This window comes from Verruconis gallopava (assembly GCF_000836295.1).
Source record: "Verruconis gallopava strain CBS 43764 unplaced genomic scaffold supercont1.68, whole genome shotgun sequence".
NCBI classification, from domain to species: domain Eukaryota; kingdom Fungi; phylum Ascomycota; class Dothideomycetes; order Venturiales; family Sympoventuriaceae; genus Verruconis; species Verruconis gallopava.
Genome location: NW_015622204.1, coordinates 23,819 through 42,633, shown reverse-complemented (window position 1 = coordinate 42,633; position 18,815 = coordinate 23,819). Strand labels below are relative to the sequence as shown.

The window sequence follows — 18,815 nt, the reverse complement described above, 5'->3', positions numbered from 1 at the left end:
CTGGGTTTTTCTGGGCAGGGACTTGTTTTCTTATGCTTATTTACCAATATCTTCCGTTTGCTAGAGCCTTCCGGTAGAACATTCGCAGAGCTGGACGTCATCCCTGAGCGTCACACCCACGCTCGAATAATTCAGGAAGGCTGAGGTCAATGCCTTCGACGTTGGCATCGGTCAAGAGGATAAACCAGAAGTTTTCCATTACGATCATGTATAGCAGATCTTAGTCTAAAGCCGAATAATTATCTACGAATATGGATAGCATAGCTTGCAGCTAAGTACCAATGTGCTAGAAATTCAAAAAGCCACACTCTTGAGCAAATTCAATGAATGAAATGCATCTTCTTTTTTTTGATATATTCCTGTCCAGTTTCTTTCCCGAAACATTTGTAGCCAGTATGAACTTGACGATACATAATGTTCACAGACGTTATTATCACCTGGACAGTCTCCAATGCAACGTGCAAAAATTGGCAGGATGCACCACCTTTTAAAATTCTTCATCTTTGAGTCAGCCTTGCGCAGACTGCGGGGAACAAAGCTTGCCAGTCCTGATTCAGATGTGCCTGGCTAATGAGCTTTTGCGCTAACGTGTCATGTCCCGAGTTCACTTCTTGCGCCCGCTGATTTTTTTGTGCTTCTAAGACGGAAACCTGTATCCGAGAGGCGAAAATGCGAATCCAAACACCGAAGACGGACAGAGTTCTTTTCCGGTTCCCGGTGAAAATGACTCTTCGTTCAGGCGCAGCCTGAATGTATATATATTCGTGTGGGGAAGGTGGTAACGTAGAAATATGGGTCCCCCGCAGCGATACATTTAGGTCGTGGCCAGGAGATCGATTTTAGCTAAATCATGGTGTCAAGCACGAAAGACGTTGAGGTCCGCCGCGAGGAGGCGTCGATTCAGACTCAGCACAGAGATGGCGAAGAGGTGACGGGATTTGAGGTTGACGAGGCTCAGCTTCCCAAAGGATACTATTACTCACGGTTCTTTCTGGGCAGCTTCTTCGCGATCGGGCTGAGCCTCTGGGCGGGAACTGCTGCATTGTAAGGCATACTCTAAAGCCCATGCTGTGCTCGTCTAACATTGCGACAGCGCGTACGCAGCTCCGATCCTGGCTCAAATCAATGCCGACGTAGGCCCGGACAGTCGATACGTGTGGATCGGGCTGGTCTACACTGTGGCATCCGCAGTGTGGTTCCCTATTGTTGGCCGGCTCGGCGACATCTTTGGACGACGTTACTTGATGATCCTGGGAGCTGCGTTCGGAGTTATCGGTAGCATCATCTGCGCAACCGCAAACAGCATTCTAGTCTTGATAGGTGGCAATGTGTTCTTGGGCAGCGCATCGGCGTTCCAGCTCAGCTTCTCGTACGTGTTGGCGGAGCTGCTGCCGATGAAATACAGGTACTTGGGCAGTGGATTCATATATCCTTGGTCCATAGCCGGCAGCGGCTTTGGACCGGCGATATCCTACGCCTTTATTACACGCTACTCTGTTGGGTGGCGAGGACTTTACTGGTTCTTGCTAGCAATCAATGGTGCAGCGTTCCTGTGCTGGCTGCTCTTCTACTTCCCGCCTACATTTGAGGAGAAGCACAAGGAGGATGTGAACAGCAAGGTGTACTGGATCAAGAACTACGATTACATCGGTACCTTGTTATTCTCCACGGGTATTATTGTTTTCATTCTTGGCCTCTCTTGGGGTGGCAGCTTTTATCCATGGAAGTCAGCCGCTGTTATCACGTCTATTGTTGGGGGCGCCGCCGTCCTTGCGCTGTTTGTGTTGTGGGAAATTTACGGTCCCACACGTCAGCCCTTGATGCCTATGCGCCTCTTCGCGAACGGACGCTGGACTGCAGCCGTGGTGTTACTTGGTCTAGGTGCAGGAGTGTACTACGCATTTGCTATTGTCTGGCCGACGCAATGCGCAGTGCTGTACGCGACTGAAGATCCCATGTATGTCGGCTACATCTCCGTTCTCATCGGTATTGGATTCATCACCGGTCAAATGTTAGCCGGTCTCCTTGCTCGTCAAATTGGGAAGACTCGCTACCAGGTGATGGTTGCTTTTACTGTTGGCGGTGTGTTCCTAGGCTGTGCGGCGACCGTGACACCTGACAACAAAGCTACGCAGATCGCGCTGATATATATCGGCTGCGTATTTATTGGTTGGAATGAAAGCATTTGCCTGAGCAATGCCGCCATTTTGGTCCATGATCAGCGAGAGATTGGAGTTGCTGGAGGACTTGCTGGCTCTGTGCGGTCTATCATCTCATCCGTTCTGCAGGCGGTCTATGTCTCGATTCTTACCAACAGACTGGAGAGCACGATACCGGCCGAAGTTCCCCCGGCACTGATCAAAGCAGGACTGCCCGCGTCCTCAGTTGCCGACTTCATCAAAGCAATCACGTCCGGCACCGCGACTGCCTTCGCGAGCGTACCTGGTGCCACGTCGGATATCATAGCCGTAGGCCTCAGGGCATACAAGCAAGCGAATGCCGACGCTTATCGCACCGTTTACCTCTCGACGATTGCGTTCTCGGCGGTAGCAGTTATATTGACGTGGTGGGCTCCCAACACCGATCATCTTATGACGGGAAAAGTTGCTGCGACGCTTCACCACCAAAGGCAAGAAGAGCCCCAGATGAAGGAAAAGGATCTGGAATTACAGTCTGCTACTGGCAGTCTGCCGAGGAATTCATAGGCTCCTATTCTGAACGCCCAAGATTATGTTCTGTATCTATCCCTCCTCGCTTGTAGAAATCATTTTAGCACCCTGCGGCCAAAAGTTTTGCACGACGCCTTTCTTGAACATATCGAATATTTTAGCACAAATCCGTCAGCGAGCTGTGACATGTGCCCTATCCTTTTCAATTTTGAACCGTCCAGCCTTCTCCTCTTTCCTGACAAGCCGAGGTTGTTCGAGACTTCGAAGCAATAAATTAACACGCCAGCTCGCTTTCGTCTTTTGCTGCCCAAGTACAACTCGCGCAATAGTTCTTAGCTCTGTGCTCCGCGTATCAAGATTGTGCTTTTGAACAACTTCATTGTGAGTCGATCATGGGTTATCCGTACGTAAACAAAGGCCCTGTCGAGAGCTCTGTGGGATCAGACACCGGAAAAATGAAAAACAAAAGCGTCGTCATCACAGGAGGTGCTATCTGTCTTTCAAAATTGTGATTCTACATCTACTTACTGTTTCGAGCAGGAAGCAGCGGTCTCGGCGCCGCCTATGTAAAGGCGTTTTTAAATGCTGGGTACTCGCGTCCCATATTATATTAATTAGACCTGATCTGTGTCTGAGTTCCAGTTAGCGCGTTCGTAACGAACGCAGACATCAACCCGAGCAACGAGCATCAAGAAAATCCAAAGTACGTAAGAACGAAGTCACTACGGCTGCACGTTTTTCTTATAAGCCAAAACTGATAACATTGGCAGTTATCAATTTTACAAATGCGACGTAACGGTCTGGAAAGACCAAGTAGAGGTTTTCAAGGGCGCTATAGCCAACTCTCCGGAGAACAGTCTCGACGTCGTCATCGCCAACGCCGGAATAGGCGGGCATGACTCGATCTTCCAGCTCGGTAAGGCTTGAGCAGGCAATGTCCTCGCGAAGATGTTGAGACCAGGCGCAGAAGACGGCGACGAGCCCTCGGAGCCGCAGTTGCGGACCGTCAAGGTCAATTATATTGGCGTCATTTACACGGCAAAACTGGCGATGCACTATTTCAACAAGCAAGACCCGTCACGCGACCGGTGCTTGATCCTGAAAGGCAGTCTCGCCTCGTACCTTGACCTCCCTGGCGGGCCGGAGTACCAAAGCTCCAAGTTCGGCGTCAGGGGACTGATGTGTTGTCTTCGCACATCCGGTCGTATGCGCATCAACCTCCTTGCTCCCTGGTGGGCCAGGACTGGAATCATGCCAGACGAGTTCGCGCGGCACATCGACGACATGCTGAGAAGAATCGGGTCGCAATGGATCGACCTCGACGACGCGGGACGGTGCGCCCTTCGCATCGCCACAGATGAGTCAATCCACGGTATGTGCGATGGGTATGGGCCGGTTTCTACTTCTTCGGCGTGCTGATATAGACTCTAAGGGCGAGGATTTGTGATCTGTTCGCGAGAAATGGATCCCAACGGCTACGCCGACATGAACGCCGATGACTACGATCATCGAGACGACGCAAAGTGGCTAAAGCACATCAGTACGTGTCATAAGCCTGGTTGGCTTGAAGCACTAACACGCCATAGTGCAAATCAGCAAAAGGGGCATGGAACCGGTCGATACGAGTGCCAACTGATCAGAACCGTCGTCAGAGCTTCTGGCCAGTGTCGAGTTGTACTTTGGAAAATCATTCGTGCGAATGAAGAAAATCACGCTGTAGATATTTCCATGCAGCGACTTTATTTCTCAAATCCTGTCATGATCTCGCAGCCAAAATGTCCTGGACTTGAAAGATCAGAATAACTGCATGCATCTGAGCCGTCTGGCACGTACCTGTGCGCAGTTTTATAAACATGCGGCATGTGTGTGTGTGTGTGTGTGTGTGTGTCAAACCTTTTCCTTGATACTGGGGACAAAGAGAAACTAATAGCCGTCATCCTCTATTCTCCTGCCTGGCTAGCCGAATTTTCTCCAAGAACGTAGTCATGCAAGCCAGGAGGAGGTACGTTCTCCCAGAATCGAGCTTAGCCGCCAGTCGCAGCCTTTGAATGTAGCAGCTGTATGAGGTTGGCCCCACGTTGGCAACCAGAGCTCGACGGTTCGCGGAACCGTGCATCCTCGCCCACCTTGAAACGTAACGCACTTCTGGCGACCAGTTTCCAGTCGCAAGAGTACGGCCCATGCCTTGCGTGATATGTAATGAGGCAGTTTCGCGCGCGAGCCGCGTAGACGTTCGCCACGCCTCCGACGTCGTTGAATCGGCAAAGTCGTGTTTGTACTGTCGCATCATCCTCGACGTGCTAAACAAGCACGACGTCGAGGCTCATCAGCGCCTGCACATCACTAACGATGACGACACGTCTCAGACGCGTGCCACGCACGGGATCAAGGTCCTAGTCATAAAGGCGGGCCAGGTATACGGTTCTCAATTCGACTTTGTCGTTCGTAACTTGCGAGGTCAGTGTTATTTCTCCTTTTTTTTGGTGGGGGAGGGGGGAAAGGAAGCTGCAAACGCGATCGAAATAGCACATTCAATTTGCTTCTTGATTGCATCCTGTTCAGCGTGTTTGGCATCGTCTACACAGTCCGCATTAGCGCAGCAATGTTTGGTTCCGCACTTACACCCATAGCTAGGACTAGACGCTGGCGCCTTGGCCGACGTCCTCTACTCCGGATATACGTATACGGGCTCCTCGCGAGCGTTGGGATGGGCTCAGCGCCAGATCGCAAGATGCCAGATGACGCACGACACGTGCAGAATGGATCCTCATCCCATGCCTGACAGGCTGCTCTGGCTTGGAAACGGCGACGTGAATGACCCGAGCTGGCTCGAGAGCGACGTGAAGCTGTACGAGTCGCAGTCTGAGGTTGGGCTGTACGCAACCTTGAGTCACCGCTGGGGACTCAAGCAGCCGCTACAGCTTCTTAGGGCCAACATGGCCGAATTCAAGGTGCGAATTGCGTGGCTCACGCTCCCAAAAACATTCCAGCAGGCAATCCATTTCGCTAGAGCGCTTGGAGTTCGTTACTTGTGGATTGATTCTCTATGCATCATCCAAGACAGCAGGGAAGACTGGAAAGAACAATCCGTAAAGATGGCGTCCATCTATGAAAATTCGTATATAACTCTAGCAGCTAGTGTCGCGGAGAACAGTGATTCCGGATGTTTCACAAACCCACCACCGTTCCTTGTGGGCTACGTGACAGATGGCTTTCACAAAGCTAAGCCCGATGAACCTGGAGCAATTCTTTCTCTTGTGGAGGCCGCCAATCAGTCTACCGTCGTATTCGTCCGAGGCTCTTCTGAGCATCCCATGCCCTCTGTACAACTTCCGCTCCTCACTCGTGGGTGGGTTTTCCAAGAGAGGCTACTCTCCCCGCGGATTCTCCACTTTGGTCACCTGGATTTGATCTTCGAATGCAGTTCTTGCATTGAGTGCTATTGTAGGAAACAAGTCGGTGCAGCGAGTCGCAGTGTCCGAAGTCATCCACCAAAACTACAACACGCCAATGCACTCGGAAAAGGACTGTTCAAAGGTGTTGGTGGGCATGAAAATGCGTACGCCGAACGCTGGTGCGCCGCTGTGGAGGAATATTCCCAACTTGATCTCACCTTCACGTCGGATCGACTTCCGGCTATTGCAGGACTGGCAAAGCAGATGGCACGTTACATGACCGATGCCCGGTACATGTGCGGACTGTGGACGAGCAGACTTGTGGTGCATCTCTCATGGAGACGGAGGACAGATCTACCTCCTGCAAATAGTGCAAAGTATCGGCCTGGTCCGTCTTGGACTTGGGTGACGATCTCCGGCGCAGTAGCTTACCCAAGAGGAACGTTCTATCTCCAGAGGCCTGTTGTGGGTTTTGAAGAGTTTGCAGACCCTTGGCCAACGGTTGCTGGAGTCGACTTCAATAACGAAGGTGATGACGACTTTATGACACTGAAACATGGAAGCATAACTTTACACGGTGTCCTTGTGGAGGTACGATTGCGAAGGATACGTACTAGTCAGAGAGACGAGAACGGCATCGTTGACCTTAGTGGAGCGGAGCGATTTTCTAGTGTTGTTTTGGATCACGAGCCAGAGGATGAGGAGTTGCTGAGAGAATGGAGACACATTAACCCGAAATGGGCGCGGTTGTTTGACTCTTGTGGGGAAAGGTTATCGTTAGAACGGACTGTACAAGATACTGAAGACCTTTCAGACGTCTTCCCGCTTCCACTTCAGCGGGGATCATTGAAGGGGGTACTAGAGCACAAGGACCGCATGTGGGCCTTCTGCCTTGGCATGTGGATGACCGACGGCAGCCAGATGGACCAGTTTCTGCTCTTGGAGCACGCGGAAACGTCCAGCAACGCGTTTCGCAGGATCGGGTGCGGCGAATGTGCAGTGAAGAAGTCTCCATTTAGGGGGATTAGTGAAAGACACGAAATTCTCCTCCAGTAAGAACACTGTGTCTGCCTAATTAGTTTGTCATTTCAATGCTAGTAGTTCAAAGCCTTCTTTATTGCGTCGTAAACTCCTGGATGATTTGGTTAGCTTTTGATGCTTAGACAATGACGATTAAATCCCCCCTCTCTCTTTTTTTTAACGTATCTCAACTTCGCAAAGAATAGGTCATAGGATTATACGTACGGACTGTATCCGGCATTAGCCACTTTTCGAACGCCAAACCGATGTTCGCAGAACCTCCAGCGACGCGCTGAACGGGAGCTTCAAGACGCAGGAACGATTTCTCCTGAATAGTGGCCGCAAGCTCAGCGCCCACACCGGCGTTGATCATGCTCTCGTGCACGACGATGGCTCGACCAGTCTTGTTGACGCTATTCAAAACGGTTTCTCTATCCCACGGATAGATGGTTCGAAGGTCAATGAGCTCCACGGAACATTTTAGGTCCTTCTCAGCGGCAGCGATTGCATTCCGGCAGTAGTAGAGCGGTGTGCCGTAGGAGATGATAGTCACATCGGTGCCTTCCTTGAGAATCTCGGCACGTGAAAGGGGCAGAAAGTACGGATCAAGTGGAACCTCCTCGCGAGCAGCACGATAGAGAATTTTGGGCTCCATGAATACGACGGGGTCGTTACACTTGAGGATGGAAGTGAGGAGAAGGCCCTTGGCTTGGATGGGCGAGCGAGGGATGACAACGCGAAGGCCGGGAATATGTGAAAAAAGAGCTTCAGGAGACTGGGAGTGATACCTGGATTGGACATGCAGCTGGTCAGCGATTCGTGTTTTTGTGAAGACAAGCGTACAGGACGCTTCAGAAGTCAAACGGGAACGTACAAAGCACCATGACCGACTGCACCCGTCGGCATCCTCACGACGAGCCCGCCACAGTGCATGCGTGTAGTGCCCGCTTTGAATCTGCTCTTTGCAGCCTCGTTCACCAGTTGGTCGAAAGCCGGATAGACGTAGTCGGCGAACTGGATTTCGGCGACAGGTTTCATGCCCTCTGCAGCGGCACCGATGCCAAAGCCGACGATGCCTTGCTCGACCAGCGGCGTGTTGAAGACGCGGGCCGAGCCAAAGTCTGCGGCAAGGCCAGCACTGCACCTGAACACGCCGCCAAAAGAGACATCCTCCCCAAACAGGAGGACGGAGTCGTCCACGGTAAGGGCATGGCGAAGGGCTGCATTGACGGCCTCATGGAGGGTAAGACGGGAGGTCTTGCTCGACTTCCGGATGCTCTCGGGCAACTCTGGGTTGGACAGGGCGGCAGAAGAGGTGTGATTCAACAGAGGAGTAGTGGAAAAATCTGTAGGCACGTTCAGGCGGGCTTTAGGTGGAACCGAGGCGTAGGACCTCGAGTGCGATTGTGTAGCGGCAACCAGGCAGCGCAACTCTTTGGGAGCACGTAACAACAGCCGCGGGCACAAAGCAGAAGCCATGACGGAAACGGAGAGGCCGTGTACAGAGCACAGGATTTGTCGAGGAGAGAAAATGCAAAGTCAATGGCAGTGCTTTTTGGGGCAGAGGCAGAGTCGCTCTCTTTTGTTGAAGGGCAACAAGAGCGCGTTGTGGTATCCGCGACGGCTAGCGGCGGCAGGACGCGGAGGAAGGAGCGCTGGAAGAAGTGAGATTTGAACTTGTGGGGATCGTGCCTGGCGCCAGCGGCGCAGGGGCGGGGATCGCTCCTTCTCTTGGGACAGTAGAAGGCACGTCAGTGGTGGGGTTGCGCCTCCCTCTGGTGTGCGCGCTCGGCATCTGCAGAGGGGTCGCTGCTTCCGCTGGAGTTGCCTGGAGAGAACGCGGGCAGCTGCGACGCGGGCGGTGCTTCCTGCCGCGCGGAGACCACGGACCGGCCGACGACGGCAGCGACAGACAGCTCAATTGCCAAAGAAAACCAAGCCCGTGCAAAATCTGGAGAGCGAAGGGGACAACGACAGGGCGCTTGATACGGAGCGCCAGCAAGGTGTTGCGGCGTCATGGCTTCATGTGCGTCTCTCCACACGCAGTTTCTGCGCTGGCGATGGCTGTCCGCGTAGAAGCAGCACCAGAGCGGCTCGGGTTCGAGGGGGCACCTAGCGCGCGGCCGTGGTCAGCGCCCCGGCTGCGATCGCAGACTGGCCGTTGAACGGACGAACTGGCTGGCTCCACGAGCCGGACGGCCAAACGATGGCGCCCGCCTATCAAAAAGTTTGGATTGTGTATTCCGAGTCTGTAGCTGGGCTTCGTCCAGCGCTACCTGCACGTCCAGCGTGCCAGGCCAGCCTGTTCCTGCGCCGTCCGCGTCCTGCGTTCGTCGCCGCGCTTGCTTGCAGCAGGGCGGCGACCTGGCATGCGTCATCTGCGTGTGCGGTTGCGAGCACGACGGATGGACAAGTACACACAGCACACCGCAGCGCAGCAGACGGGCACTTGCGCAGGCGAAGCAGAGCGAACGGCGTGGCAACACCGCGGCCCAGCGCCCGCACCAGAGGAGCAACAAGAGCGACGGGCAGATGCAACGCCGCGTCTGGCAGCTCGCCAGCCCGGCGCGCGCACGCCGTTGCGCTCTGCTGTCGTCTGCGTCGCCGTGTCGCTTGCAAGCATCGCGCCATGGAAACGACGTCCGCTGCCAACCGCAAGAGGCGAGTGCGTCGTGCTCGGCTCCGCGTCGCCCACCGGCGCGGGCGCTGGCAATGGCTCCCGTCCAAGCTCCCGCAGCTCGTGCTCGTTGCCGATCATCCAGCGGCCGTTCTCAACACCAAAAATCATCGCACGCTCGCCCTCTCTCTTCGCCCCCGTGCGAGCCCAATCTGGTTTCCGCCCCTCGCGTCCTTCCTCTCCTGCCCTCCGCTCCCTGGGCATCTCGAGCCCGTCGTTGTCTACGGCTTCTGCTTCCTTCCCGTCTCACCGTCTCCCCCCTCCCCGCCTGGCTGGGCGACGGTGCTTCTGTGACACTGTGTTCTGCCCGACTCGCCCACCCCTCCAGCTGCAATGGCCGCAGCCTCGAGCCCGTCCTTGACCCGTATTCGTCGCGAGCGCGTGGTGCAGCCCTCGTCCCTCCGCCTGTCCCGTCTCCTCGCTCCGCTCATCTTCGCGCTCACAGATGTCCCCTTCTCGTACGCAGCGCCGCTGCTGCACGCGCACAATCACGGCGTCGAGCCCGCGCCCGCGGAGGACGCCAGCCTGTGGATCTACTTGGGCACCGCAGTGGCATTGGTCCTTCTCGGAGGCGTCTTTGCCGGCTTGACTATCGCGTACGTTGTCTGTCCCTACCCTACGGACAGCCATTGGCTTCGCCCCTCGCAATCTGCTCTGTTTTTTCCATCCGCTCGCGCCCGTCACTGACGCATACCTGAACTTTGTAGCTTGATGGGCCAGGACGAGATCTACCTCCAAGTCCTGGCCGCCTCCGGCGAAGGCTCCGAGCGACGCAACGCGAAGAAAGTGCTCAATCTGCTGAAACGCGGCAAGCACTGGGTTCTGGTCTCGCTGCTGCTCGGCAACGTCATCACAAACGAGACCCTGCCCATTGTCTTGGACAGGTCGCTCGGTGGAGGCTGGCCAGCCGTGCTGAGCTCGACCGTGTTGATCGGTACGCACCTGCTGCTGCTTGCTTTGGTCATCGGCAACCCCCGCTGACTTCGATACCACAGTCATCTTCGGTGAAATCGCGCCCCAGTCCGTCTGTGTCCGCTACGGCCTGCCCATTGGCGCCTGGTGCGCTCCTCTCGTCCTCTCGCTCATGTGGATGCTCAGCCCGGTTGCATGGCCGACCGCGAAGCTCCTCGATTACCTGCTCGGCGAAGACCATGGCACCGTATACAAGAAAGCAGGCCTGAAGACGCTCGTCACCTTGCACAGGACACTTGGCGAGAGTCCAACCGAGAGATTGAACCAGGACGAGGTCACGATCATCAGCGCCGTGCTTGACCTGAAGGACAAGCCGGTGGGTGCCATCATGACACCCATCTCGGACGTCTTCACCCTGTCTCTCGATACCGTCCTCGACGAAGCTATGATGGACAAGATCCTTGCAGAGGGATATTCAAGAATACCAATCTACGCCGTCAACAACCCCCGTGACTTTGTGGGAATGCTGCTCGTCAAGATGCTCATCACGTACGACCCTGAGGATGCCCTCCGTGTGCGCGACTTCCAGCTCGCAACTTTACCCGAGACCCGACCCGAGACCAGCTGTCTCGACATCATGAACTTCTTCCAGGAGGGCAAGTCTCACATGGTTCTCGTGTCCGACTACCCTGGCGAACCGCGCGGTGCGCTCGGTGTCCTCACGTTGGAGGACGTCATCGAGGAATTGATTGGCGAAGAGATTGTCGACGAGAGCGACGTATTCGTAGATGTACACAAGGCAATCCGGAGACTGAAACCGGCGCCTTTCAACCGGATACGCCGTGTGGAAAAAGGTGAGATCGTCACTGATCCGGATCCTCAGGTTCCCGACACCGAGCAGGAGGGCGACATGGACGCCGAACGGAGATCGAGAAAGGGCTCCTTCGCCGAAAGCGGCAGCAGAAAGGCCTCGCTCGAACTAGGGAGGAGCCCGACCCACGGCCAGACACTGTACTTGAGAAGAAAAAGCAGCGGCGGTGAGCAGGTTTCGGTTCGTTCGGATACCGAGGAGATGAGACAGCATCTGCGCGCCCATCTGGGCCCATCCAACGTAGCGTCACGGCCGAAAAGCACAAGGATTGGCACCGTCAAGATCAAGCCTGGCCTGGGACAGATGACAACTCTGCCGGAGACCCAGCAGCTGCCAGCCGACGGACGGCCCCCTCCGGAACGCGTGCGGACGGATGAAGTTCTCGAAACGGATGACGAGGCGAACGAAACCACTAGTCTTCTCTCTGCCGGGCGCGAAGCAAGCGATGCCACTCATGCCATTGGCTACGGGGCGTTCAGCAGCCCAACAGCCAAGACGAAGGACATGAAAGTTTCGAGCCTTGTTCGAGCCCAAACAAATGGCTATCAGCCGGAGGAACCGTCGCCACTGCGAAATGGAAGCGTTGATACCTCGCCACAAAATTCACGGTCACGCAAGTCATCTCACAGTCGTCATCTTCAGACGCCTCCCAAGATGGTCATCGACCTCAGCTCATCCAAGGACGACGTAAAGCAAAGACATGCTGATGACGAGCACTCTCCCAAGCCGCCCAAAGACGAGACGCTTAAAAATTCCAGCTACGTTGCTGTATCAGCAGCGGACGGCTCCGGCAGCCCAGCTGGATCTGCTTCTGTTGTTGGTAGTCTGCACTCAATCGACAGCGAAGAGCCGAGAAAGAAACGGCTCAGCGCAAGAAGTGGTAGCATAACTGAGCAGGTTGTCGAAGTGGATGGTGTACGAAAAATCATTCTCGAAACCACGAGCTCGAGTGACGAGGTTGAACAGGAGGAGGCGCATGTTGATGTCAAAAAGACTAGCGAAGAGTCTGCAGACAAGAAGAAGAAGAAGAGGAAGAAGAGAGCGGGCAAAAAGAAGCACAAGAAGGACGAGAGCGGTGAATCAGCGCCACTGCTGGGTGGCGCGAAATCCAAGTGAAGCAGAGAGCGGACGGAAAAGAGTCGAGCGTTCCACGACCCGGTTCTCTTTGCAATTCATGCTTTCAGCAGAATTACGGCTGTTTCAGGGCGGACGGTCCGCGCAAAAGATGGAGAAACAGGACTACGAGAATGTCCATGTCTAGTTGGCGAAGCTAGATATTCCATCGGATGACTTTTTCTTTTCGCGGCCTCAGTACGGGTGGATTTAGCGATGTACTATTACCTGTGATATGCACACAAACATAAAAAGTCGATTCTAAGTTGCTCAAACTGCGTTCTAATCTTGCATCTTTGCCTTCGTCGATAAGTAAGTGAAATGAACTTGCGAGCAAACCAGCTCACCCCTCAACGAAGCAGCTCATTGAACAGCAAACAATGTTGCGCGACGCTTGCGTAGTGGAACACGATCTGACTCTCGGTCAGGTGTTTCTCTCAACTTGAGGTGTTTCTCTTAACTTGGTGAGTGGCATCCTGTTGCCTCACTTTATATGTGCATCTGCATCGCAGCCACGTACGACCGTGGAACATGGCTCAAGTTTTATGTGCAGCGCACACACTGACTCACTCATCGGAAAGCCGAGAGGAAGCTGTATGGCCCTCCTCCGAGTGGTGCATCGAGAACTCCTCGCGTGTGCAGTGCTGGGGAAACTACGGGCAGTTCAGCTTCATAACGATTGAAGAGCGTACCGGCGTGGACGACACGCCAAGCACAACTCTTCTTGCGGTAGAATTGACAGAGGCATGCTAACGACGAACATAAGTTCTGTTGACGGAAGCGACACCAAGGTCATCGTGAGCGTAGATGAACGTGTGTCGTGGAGTTGGCCATTTAGCACAGGCGTTGCTTGCGTTGCTCTAGTGAATCGGGCATGGTGTGTGTTCGCTCCCAACAACAATCAGATCATGCCTCTGTATTTGCAAGCAGAATCGGGGGCGTCAGTTCAGGTTTACACCCAGAGCTAAGCACGCGATGGAGATTAGAAGCTTTGGATAGCACGGCAATTTATAATTCCGCCGGTTGATGCCAGATCCACGCCTACGCACGCCTACGCGCGCCTACTGTGGAAAAGTACCGTTCTGGTATGATCTCCAAGCAGCGAAAGTCGCCAATTGCTCAAGCAGCATATTCAGATGATTTTACTTGATCAAAGTACCGCGTCTGTTTCCGTGATGGGCTCTTTGTAGTACAGTACAGTAATTGGGCCCCACGTCGTATCCTCGCCGACCTCGCTGACGCAATTCCTCACGACGTTAAAAAAAAAAAAAAAAGGTCAAACCCCAACAAGAAAATTTCCCGCCGTGCATGCTGATACGCGCCATAAACACTGCTCGGGCCTTGACGCGTCGCACTGGAACAACCTCTATCGGAGACCGAATCCTCAAGATGAGTGCCGACGTCGCCTCCACGTACGCAGGTACTGCAGAATCAACCACCGTATGCTACACGCACGGTGCAGTTTGCTGATGTCCGCTCTCGCCAGATCCCGTGCACATTGCCGTCATAGGCGGCACCGGTATCTCTCATCTGCCCGGGTTCACGCACGTAGCCAGTCTGAACGTCGACACGCCGTGGGGCAAGACCTCGTCGCCCATATCCATCCTTCACCATGCTTCTCCAACCACGGGCAAGCAGGTGCCCATCGCATTTCTCTCGCGCCACGGTCTGCACCATGAGTATGCGCCGCACGAGGTTCCAGTGCGTGCGAACATTGCGGCGCTGCGCAGCATTGGCGTCCGCACCATCATAGCCTTCTCGGCCGTGGGCTCGCTCCAGGAAGAGATCAAGCCGAGGGACTTCGTGGTGCCAGACCAGATCATCGACCGTACCAAAGGCGTAAGGCCGTTCACCTTTTTCGAGGGCGGCTTCGTCGGCCACGTCGGCTTCGGCGACCCGTTTGACGAAGGCCTGGCCAAGATCGTGAGGAGATGCGGCCACTCGCTCGAGGGCGAGGGCGTCAGACTGCACGACAAGGGGTTGTTGATCTGCATGGAGGGGCCGCAGTTCTCGACGCGCGCCGAATCCAACCTGTACCGCTCCTGGGGCGGCTCCGTCATCAACATGTCCGCGCTGCCGGAGGCCAAGCTTGCCCGCGAGGCCGAGATCGCCTATCAGATGATCTGCATGTCGACCGACTACGACTGCTGGCACGAGACCGAGGACGTAAATGTGGCCATGGTCATGGCCAACATGAAGGCGAACGCCGAAAACGCGAGGCGTTTCGTCGGCGCCGTGCTGGACGAGTTAACCAAGGAGGAGCACGCAGAGCAAGTGCTGGCGAAGCACGTGGAGGGCGGAAGCAAGTACGCAGTCTCTACCGCAGCTAGCGGGAGGTCTAAGGAGGCGGTCGAAAAGCTCGAGTGGCTCTTTGGCAAAGGCTATTTCGGCTAAGCTAACAAATGGCGGATGCCAGCTTCCTCGGTGCGCACTTTGAAAAAGGAAGGGGGAAAAGAAAAAGGATGCGTGAGCGCTACGTTCTTCATTGGAAACATCGGGGCGTACAGTGATCATATACCAGCAAGGCTTTCGAGGGGCTCGGCCGGCGTTCAACAGCCCTGCAAATCTAGATAGTGAGACTCAACGGCTACACTGAGGACAAACCAGAAAATCACAGACGGTAAATGCGCGGCCCAAAGAAACCAGCATTTGCGCGCTGATCCGGCCAGTTTTGCTCCTTTTGTGCTCCACTTTGCAACCTGTCTTGGTCTCAAAATGCACAGTCATCAAGCCAAACCCACCCCTCTAGCTATGATGAAACGAAATTTTGAGTCAAGGTGGAAATACTTCTCCATTCGTGCTTTTCAACGTGTCGAGCCACGCTATGCCGAAACAACCTCGATCGCGAAATCAGCTGACGGGTTTGGACAGCAGAACTTGCATAAGTTAACTAAGTTTATCCCGCGTGCTGCAGCTAGGGGCGAGGGCCACTCTATCGGATTCTCCCTCCCTCACTCACTCTCTGTCTGTCCTTTTCTCTCCTCGGAGTTCTATAACCGTTCCTCAACTGAATCATCACGCACGACGCACGGGATCAGCCATTGGCACCAAAACGCAGCAAACCCCAGATTCGGACGTGTTTGTGTTATAGCACAAGCGCTAAAACCCCGCAAAGACCGATTGGCGGTGTTTGCCAAGGCTTCCCCGGAAAATGGAACGACTTCAACTCCCGTCCAAAGGATGAGGCTCTCTCAGCTCCTAACTTTAGCTATGCGCCGCCAGGACGGTCGCACCAATTGTTGAAAGCTCATCGGTATGGCGCGGGGACAAAGGTCCTAGCGTTTTGCATGCGCTTGGAGAAACCGTCGATGATCTGGGAAGAGATAGTCGTCCGCTTGGTACGATATGCTGCCAAGGTTTCTCGAAGCGTACATCAACTTATCTTGTCCTCATATGCGACGTGCAGAGCAGAAGAAAAACTACCGTCCGAGCCAGATGTTCATGTTCTTTAGCTTAGCTCTGGTCTCCGCTATGCCTCGCCACACACACCCCCCTTCAATTCGCTTATCTTGTCGCGCATTAGCAGTAGCACCGTCCTCAGTTTCCCACCCCGTCGGATCAGCTTTTCCACCGCCCTGGGATAAGAGCCAACGATCGGCGTCTACAGACTCGAGGATGCAGGACTCTTCGTGACCTCGTTTCAAATCCTCTGCACTATCCGCACATTTGTTTTCGAGTCGGCGCCATGGCCTCCGAGAAGCTAAACCCGACCGACGTGATACACGCAGAAGATGCACGATCGTTCCCAAGCACTCACGCAGGACACGACATTCATCATGGGATCGACGAGGTCATCGGTCGTGACTTCACCGTCACTGATACGGAGATTCCAAAGGGCTATTTCACGTCCTTCAGCTTCCTGGGGTCCATGTTCGCCATCGGTATAGCGTTTGGCTGCGGTGTGGGAGGCTTCACCCTCGCCGCTCCCATCCTCACCGTCATCAACGCGGACATAGGCCCTGACGCAAACATCATTTGGGTATCACTCGCTTACTTGCTGACGACATCCATTGGCCTCATCATAGTCGGGCGAGTTTCAGACATCTTCGGTAGACGGTGGTGGTTCATCGGCGGATGTGCCGTCGGCACCTTGGGCTGCATTGTCGCTGCCGTTGCTCCCAACGTGCCCGCGCTCATTGCCGGAGAAACCTTGATTGGCATCGGCGGTTCGGTGCAGATATCATACGCCTGTACGTGAGCGTGCTTCGCGATCGAACAACCATACAACTGACACGTTTGTTTTGTTCTCTCGCAGTCATCGTCAGCGAGCTTGTACCGCAGAAGTATCGCTTCATGGCGAATGCATACGTGTTTCTCTGGGGAATCCCTTTCAGCGGTCTTGCGCCGGCCGTGGCATATGGCTTCATATATCATACGAACTTGGGGTGGAGAGGGTATGATACGTTCGTAACGCACAAACCAGAGAGCCAAGCTTACCATTCCGCCTGCAGCGTTTTCTACCTCATGATCGCCATGAACGGCTTGGCCACTCTTGCTTTCTTTTTCTGTTATCATCCGCCTACATTCCACGCGAAGCACGGCTCGCGGAGCAAAATGGACTTCGTCAAACACTTTGACTATGTCGGCACCTTCATCGTGGTCCTTGGGCTGCTACTGTTCCTCATGGGGTGAGTTATGCGCACGTTCTTCCACGTCCCACGCCCTAACGACAGTCACTAGTTTGTCATGGGGCGGTACCGTATACCCTTGGAAATCTGCTCACGTTATTGCGTGCATGGTGGTTGGCGCCGTCCTTACGATTGCATTTTTCATTTACGAAGCTCTCATGCCGCTGAAAGAGCCACTTCTGCCGATGCACCTCCTTCGCAACCGAGGCTGGAACATCACAGTCATCCTATGGGCTCTTGGCGCTGGTGTCTACTACGCCAATGCTCTTCTATGGCCGAGTATGGTAGCTTCTATGTACGCCGAAGGCCATGGACCCATGTGGATTGGATGGATATCTTGCTTGCCCAACTGCGGTATTCTGTTCGGTGAATACTGTGCCTGTTGGTACAAGAAGAAGACGAACTGGCAGATCATGGTTGTTTTCTCGCTGGGAGGTCTCTTTCTTGCTCGTACGTCTCTCCTTTCCCTATGTTTTGTCGTACGAATATGCTAACGCACCGGATCAGTCATGGCGACTTCAACGCCCGACACGATCATCCGATCCTCGGTCTTTATATTCCTCGCTTCGACATTCGTAGGTGCTGCTGAACTGCTCAACTCGACCGTCAGCACTCTTTGCATCGACGACCAGCGCGAAATCGGAACAGCGACCGGTGCCGCCGGCTCGGCTCGCTCGTTGATCTCTACCATCTGCAGCACCATATACACCGTAATATTGTCCAACCGACAGAAACAAACCATCCCTGCTTTGGTCCCTCGCGCGGTCATTGCCGCCGGTTTGCCCGAATCGTCCGTTGCGGCCTTCATTGCCGGTATTAGCGCTGGCAGCTTCACCAAAGTTCCAGGAGTTACTCCAGAGATCATTGCGGCGGGCATGGCTGCTTATGCGAAGGCTGCGAATCAAGCTTTCAACACTGTTTGGCTCAGCACCATCGCATTCTCCGGGCTTGGTGCGATTCTATCCATCTGGGCACCAAACGTGGACCACATGTTAACGGGCGACGTGACCGTCCAGGTGAAGGATTACAAGCATGATATCGAGGAATCGGCCGTCAAGGCCTAACTAAGTAGATGTGAGAAAAGTCAGCTTTGAACTACGCAAATAGTGCAAATCAGTACGCATAGCCTTTTCCCAGATCGTGCTTCTTTTTTTTTATTTTTATATTTTTTTTTGAGCAGGTCCTGTGTACAGAAAATCACATAACGTACCAATCTAAAAATAAGCTCGTTCCCAATTCCGCAGATTTCGATAATTTCAGAATATGTATGAATATAGATTGAAGGCCAATGACAACCACCCCCGGCCCCCAAAAAAAAGAAAAATACAACGTACCGCTCTGTACTAAATTGGAAGAAGAACAAATATGCCCATTGAGTAGAGCAGAATTCACTAGCAAGTAGACACTAAGTTAAAGGGCGCGCCCTTGGTCTCCACGTGACAACGGCTGTTATTATCCGTATGACAAACCGGACATTGAAAGGCAGAGTCGGACTAGCTCGAACTTTTGAGACGTTAGAAAGCCGTGTTG

The 18,815-nt window shown here is 54.1% G+C and overlaps 7 protein-coding genes across 8 annotated transcripts; 6 read left to right on the top strand and 1 right to left on the bottom strand.

The window, feature by feature from the left end:
- Positions 1-756: 756 nt before the first annotated feature.
- Positions 757-2,795, top strand: PV09_09435 (uncharacterized protein). Its single transcript, XM_016363493.1, has 2 exons — positions 757-1,044; positions 1,094-2,795. Exons 1-2 carry the CDS (start codon positions 851-853, stop codon positions 2,703-2,705), a joined length of 1,806 nt encoding a protein of 601 aa, XP_016208692.1. The 5' UTR covers positions 757-850; the 3' UTR covers positions 2,706-2,795.
- A 266-nt stretch (positions 2,796-3,061) lies between these two features.
- PV09_09434 (uncharacterized protein) lies at positions 3,062-4,379 on the top strand (the record flags this gene model as incomplete). Its single annotated transcript, XM_016363492.1, has 7 exons — positions 3,062-3,155; positions 3,207-3,258; positions 3,316-3,372; positions 3,440-3,585; positions 3,637-4,041; positions 4,102-4,209; positions 4,256-4,379. 7 exons carry the CDS (start codon positions 3,062-3,064, stop codon positions 4,303-4,305), a joined length of 912 nt encoding a protein of 303 aa, XP_016208691.1. The 3' UTR covers positions 4,306-4,379.
- A 470-nt stretch (positions 4,380-4,849) lies between these two features.
- Positions 4,850-7,120, top strand: PV09_09433 (uncharacterized protein; the record flags this gene model as incomplete). The annotated part of the gene is made up of 2 exons (XM_016363491.1): positions 4,850-5,126; positions 5,304-7,120. 2 exons carry the CDS (start codon positions 4,850-4,852, stop codon positions 7,118-7,120), a joined length of 2,094 nt encoding a protein of 697 aa, XP_016208690.1.
- Positions 5,765-8,811, bottom strand: PV09_09432 (uncharacterized protein). The gene is made up of 3 exons (XM_016363490.1): positions 7,959-8,811; positions 7,310-7,872; positions 5,765-7,196 (listed from the first exon to the last, which is right to left on the bottom strand). Exons 1-3 carry the CDS (start codon positions 8,561-8,563, stop codon positions 7,159-7,161), a joined length of 1,206 nt encoding a protein of 401 aa, XP_016208689.1. The 5' UTR covers positions 8,564-8,811; the 3' UTR covers positions 5,765-7,158.
- Positions 8,812-9,810: 999 nt separating this feature from the next.
- Positions 9,811-12,928, top strand: PV09_09431. Of its 2 annotated transcripts, XM_016363488.1 has the most exons (3): positions 9,811-10,357; positions 10,469-10,695; positions 10,757-12,928. In XM_016363488.1, exons 1-3 carry the CDS (start codon positions 10,095-10,097, stop codon positions 12,658-12,660), a joined length of 2,394 nt encoding a protein of 797 aa, XP_016208687.1. In that variant the 5' UTR covers positions 9,811-10,094; the 3' UTR covers positions 12,661-12,928. The 2 variants fall into 2 exon arrangements, with proteins under 2 accessions (XP_016208687.1, XP_016208688.1); XM_016363489.1 differs by lacking the exon at positions 9,811-10,357 and having other exon boundaries at positions 10,363-10,695.
- Positions 12,929-14,046: 1,118 nt separating this feature from the next.
- Positions 14,047-15,051, top strand: PV09_09430 (S-methyl-5'-thioadenosine phosphorylase; the record flags this gene model as incomplete). Its single annotated transcript, XM_016363487.1, has 2 exons — positions 14,047-14,077; positions 14,144-15,051. The coding sequence occupies 2 exons, from the start codon at positions 14,047-14,049 to the stop codon at positions 15,049-15,051; spliced, it is 939 nt and encodes a 312-aa protein (XP_016208686.1).
- A 1,291-nt stretch (positions 15,052-16,342) lies between these two features.
- PV09_09429 (uncharacterized protein) lies at positions 16,343-18,349 on the top strand (the record flags this gene model as incomplete). The annotated part of the gene is made up of 5 exons (XM_016363486.1): positions 16,343-16,847; positions 16,913-17,051; positions 17,109-17,285; positions 17,338-17,735; positions 17,793-18,349. 5 exons carry the CDS (start codon positions 16,343-16,345, stop codon positions 18,347-18,349), a joined length of 1,776 nt encoding a protein of 591 aa, XP_016208685.1.
- Positions 18,350-18,815: the final 466 nt, after the last annotated feature.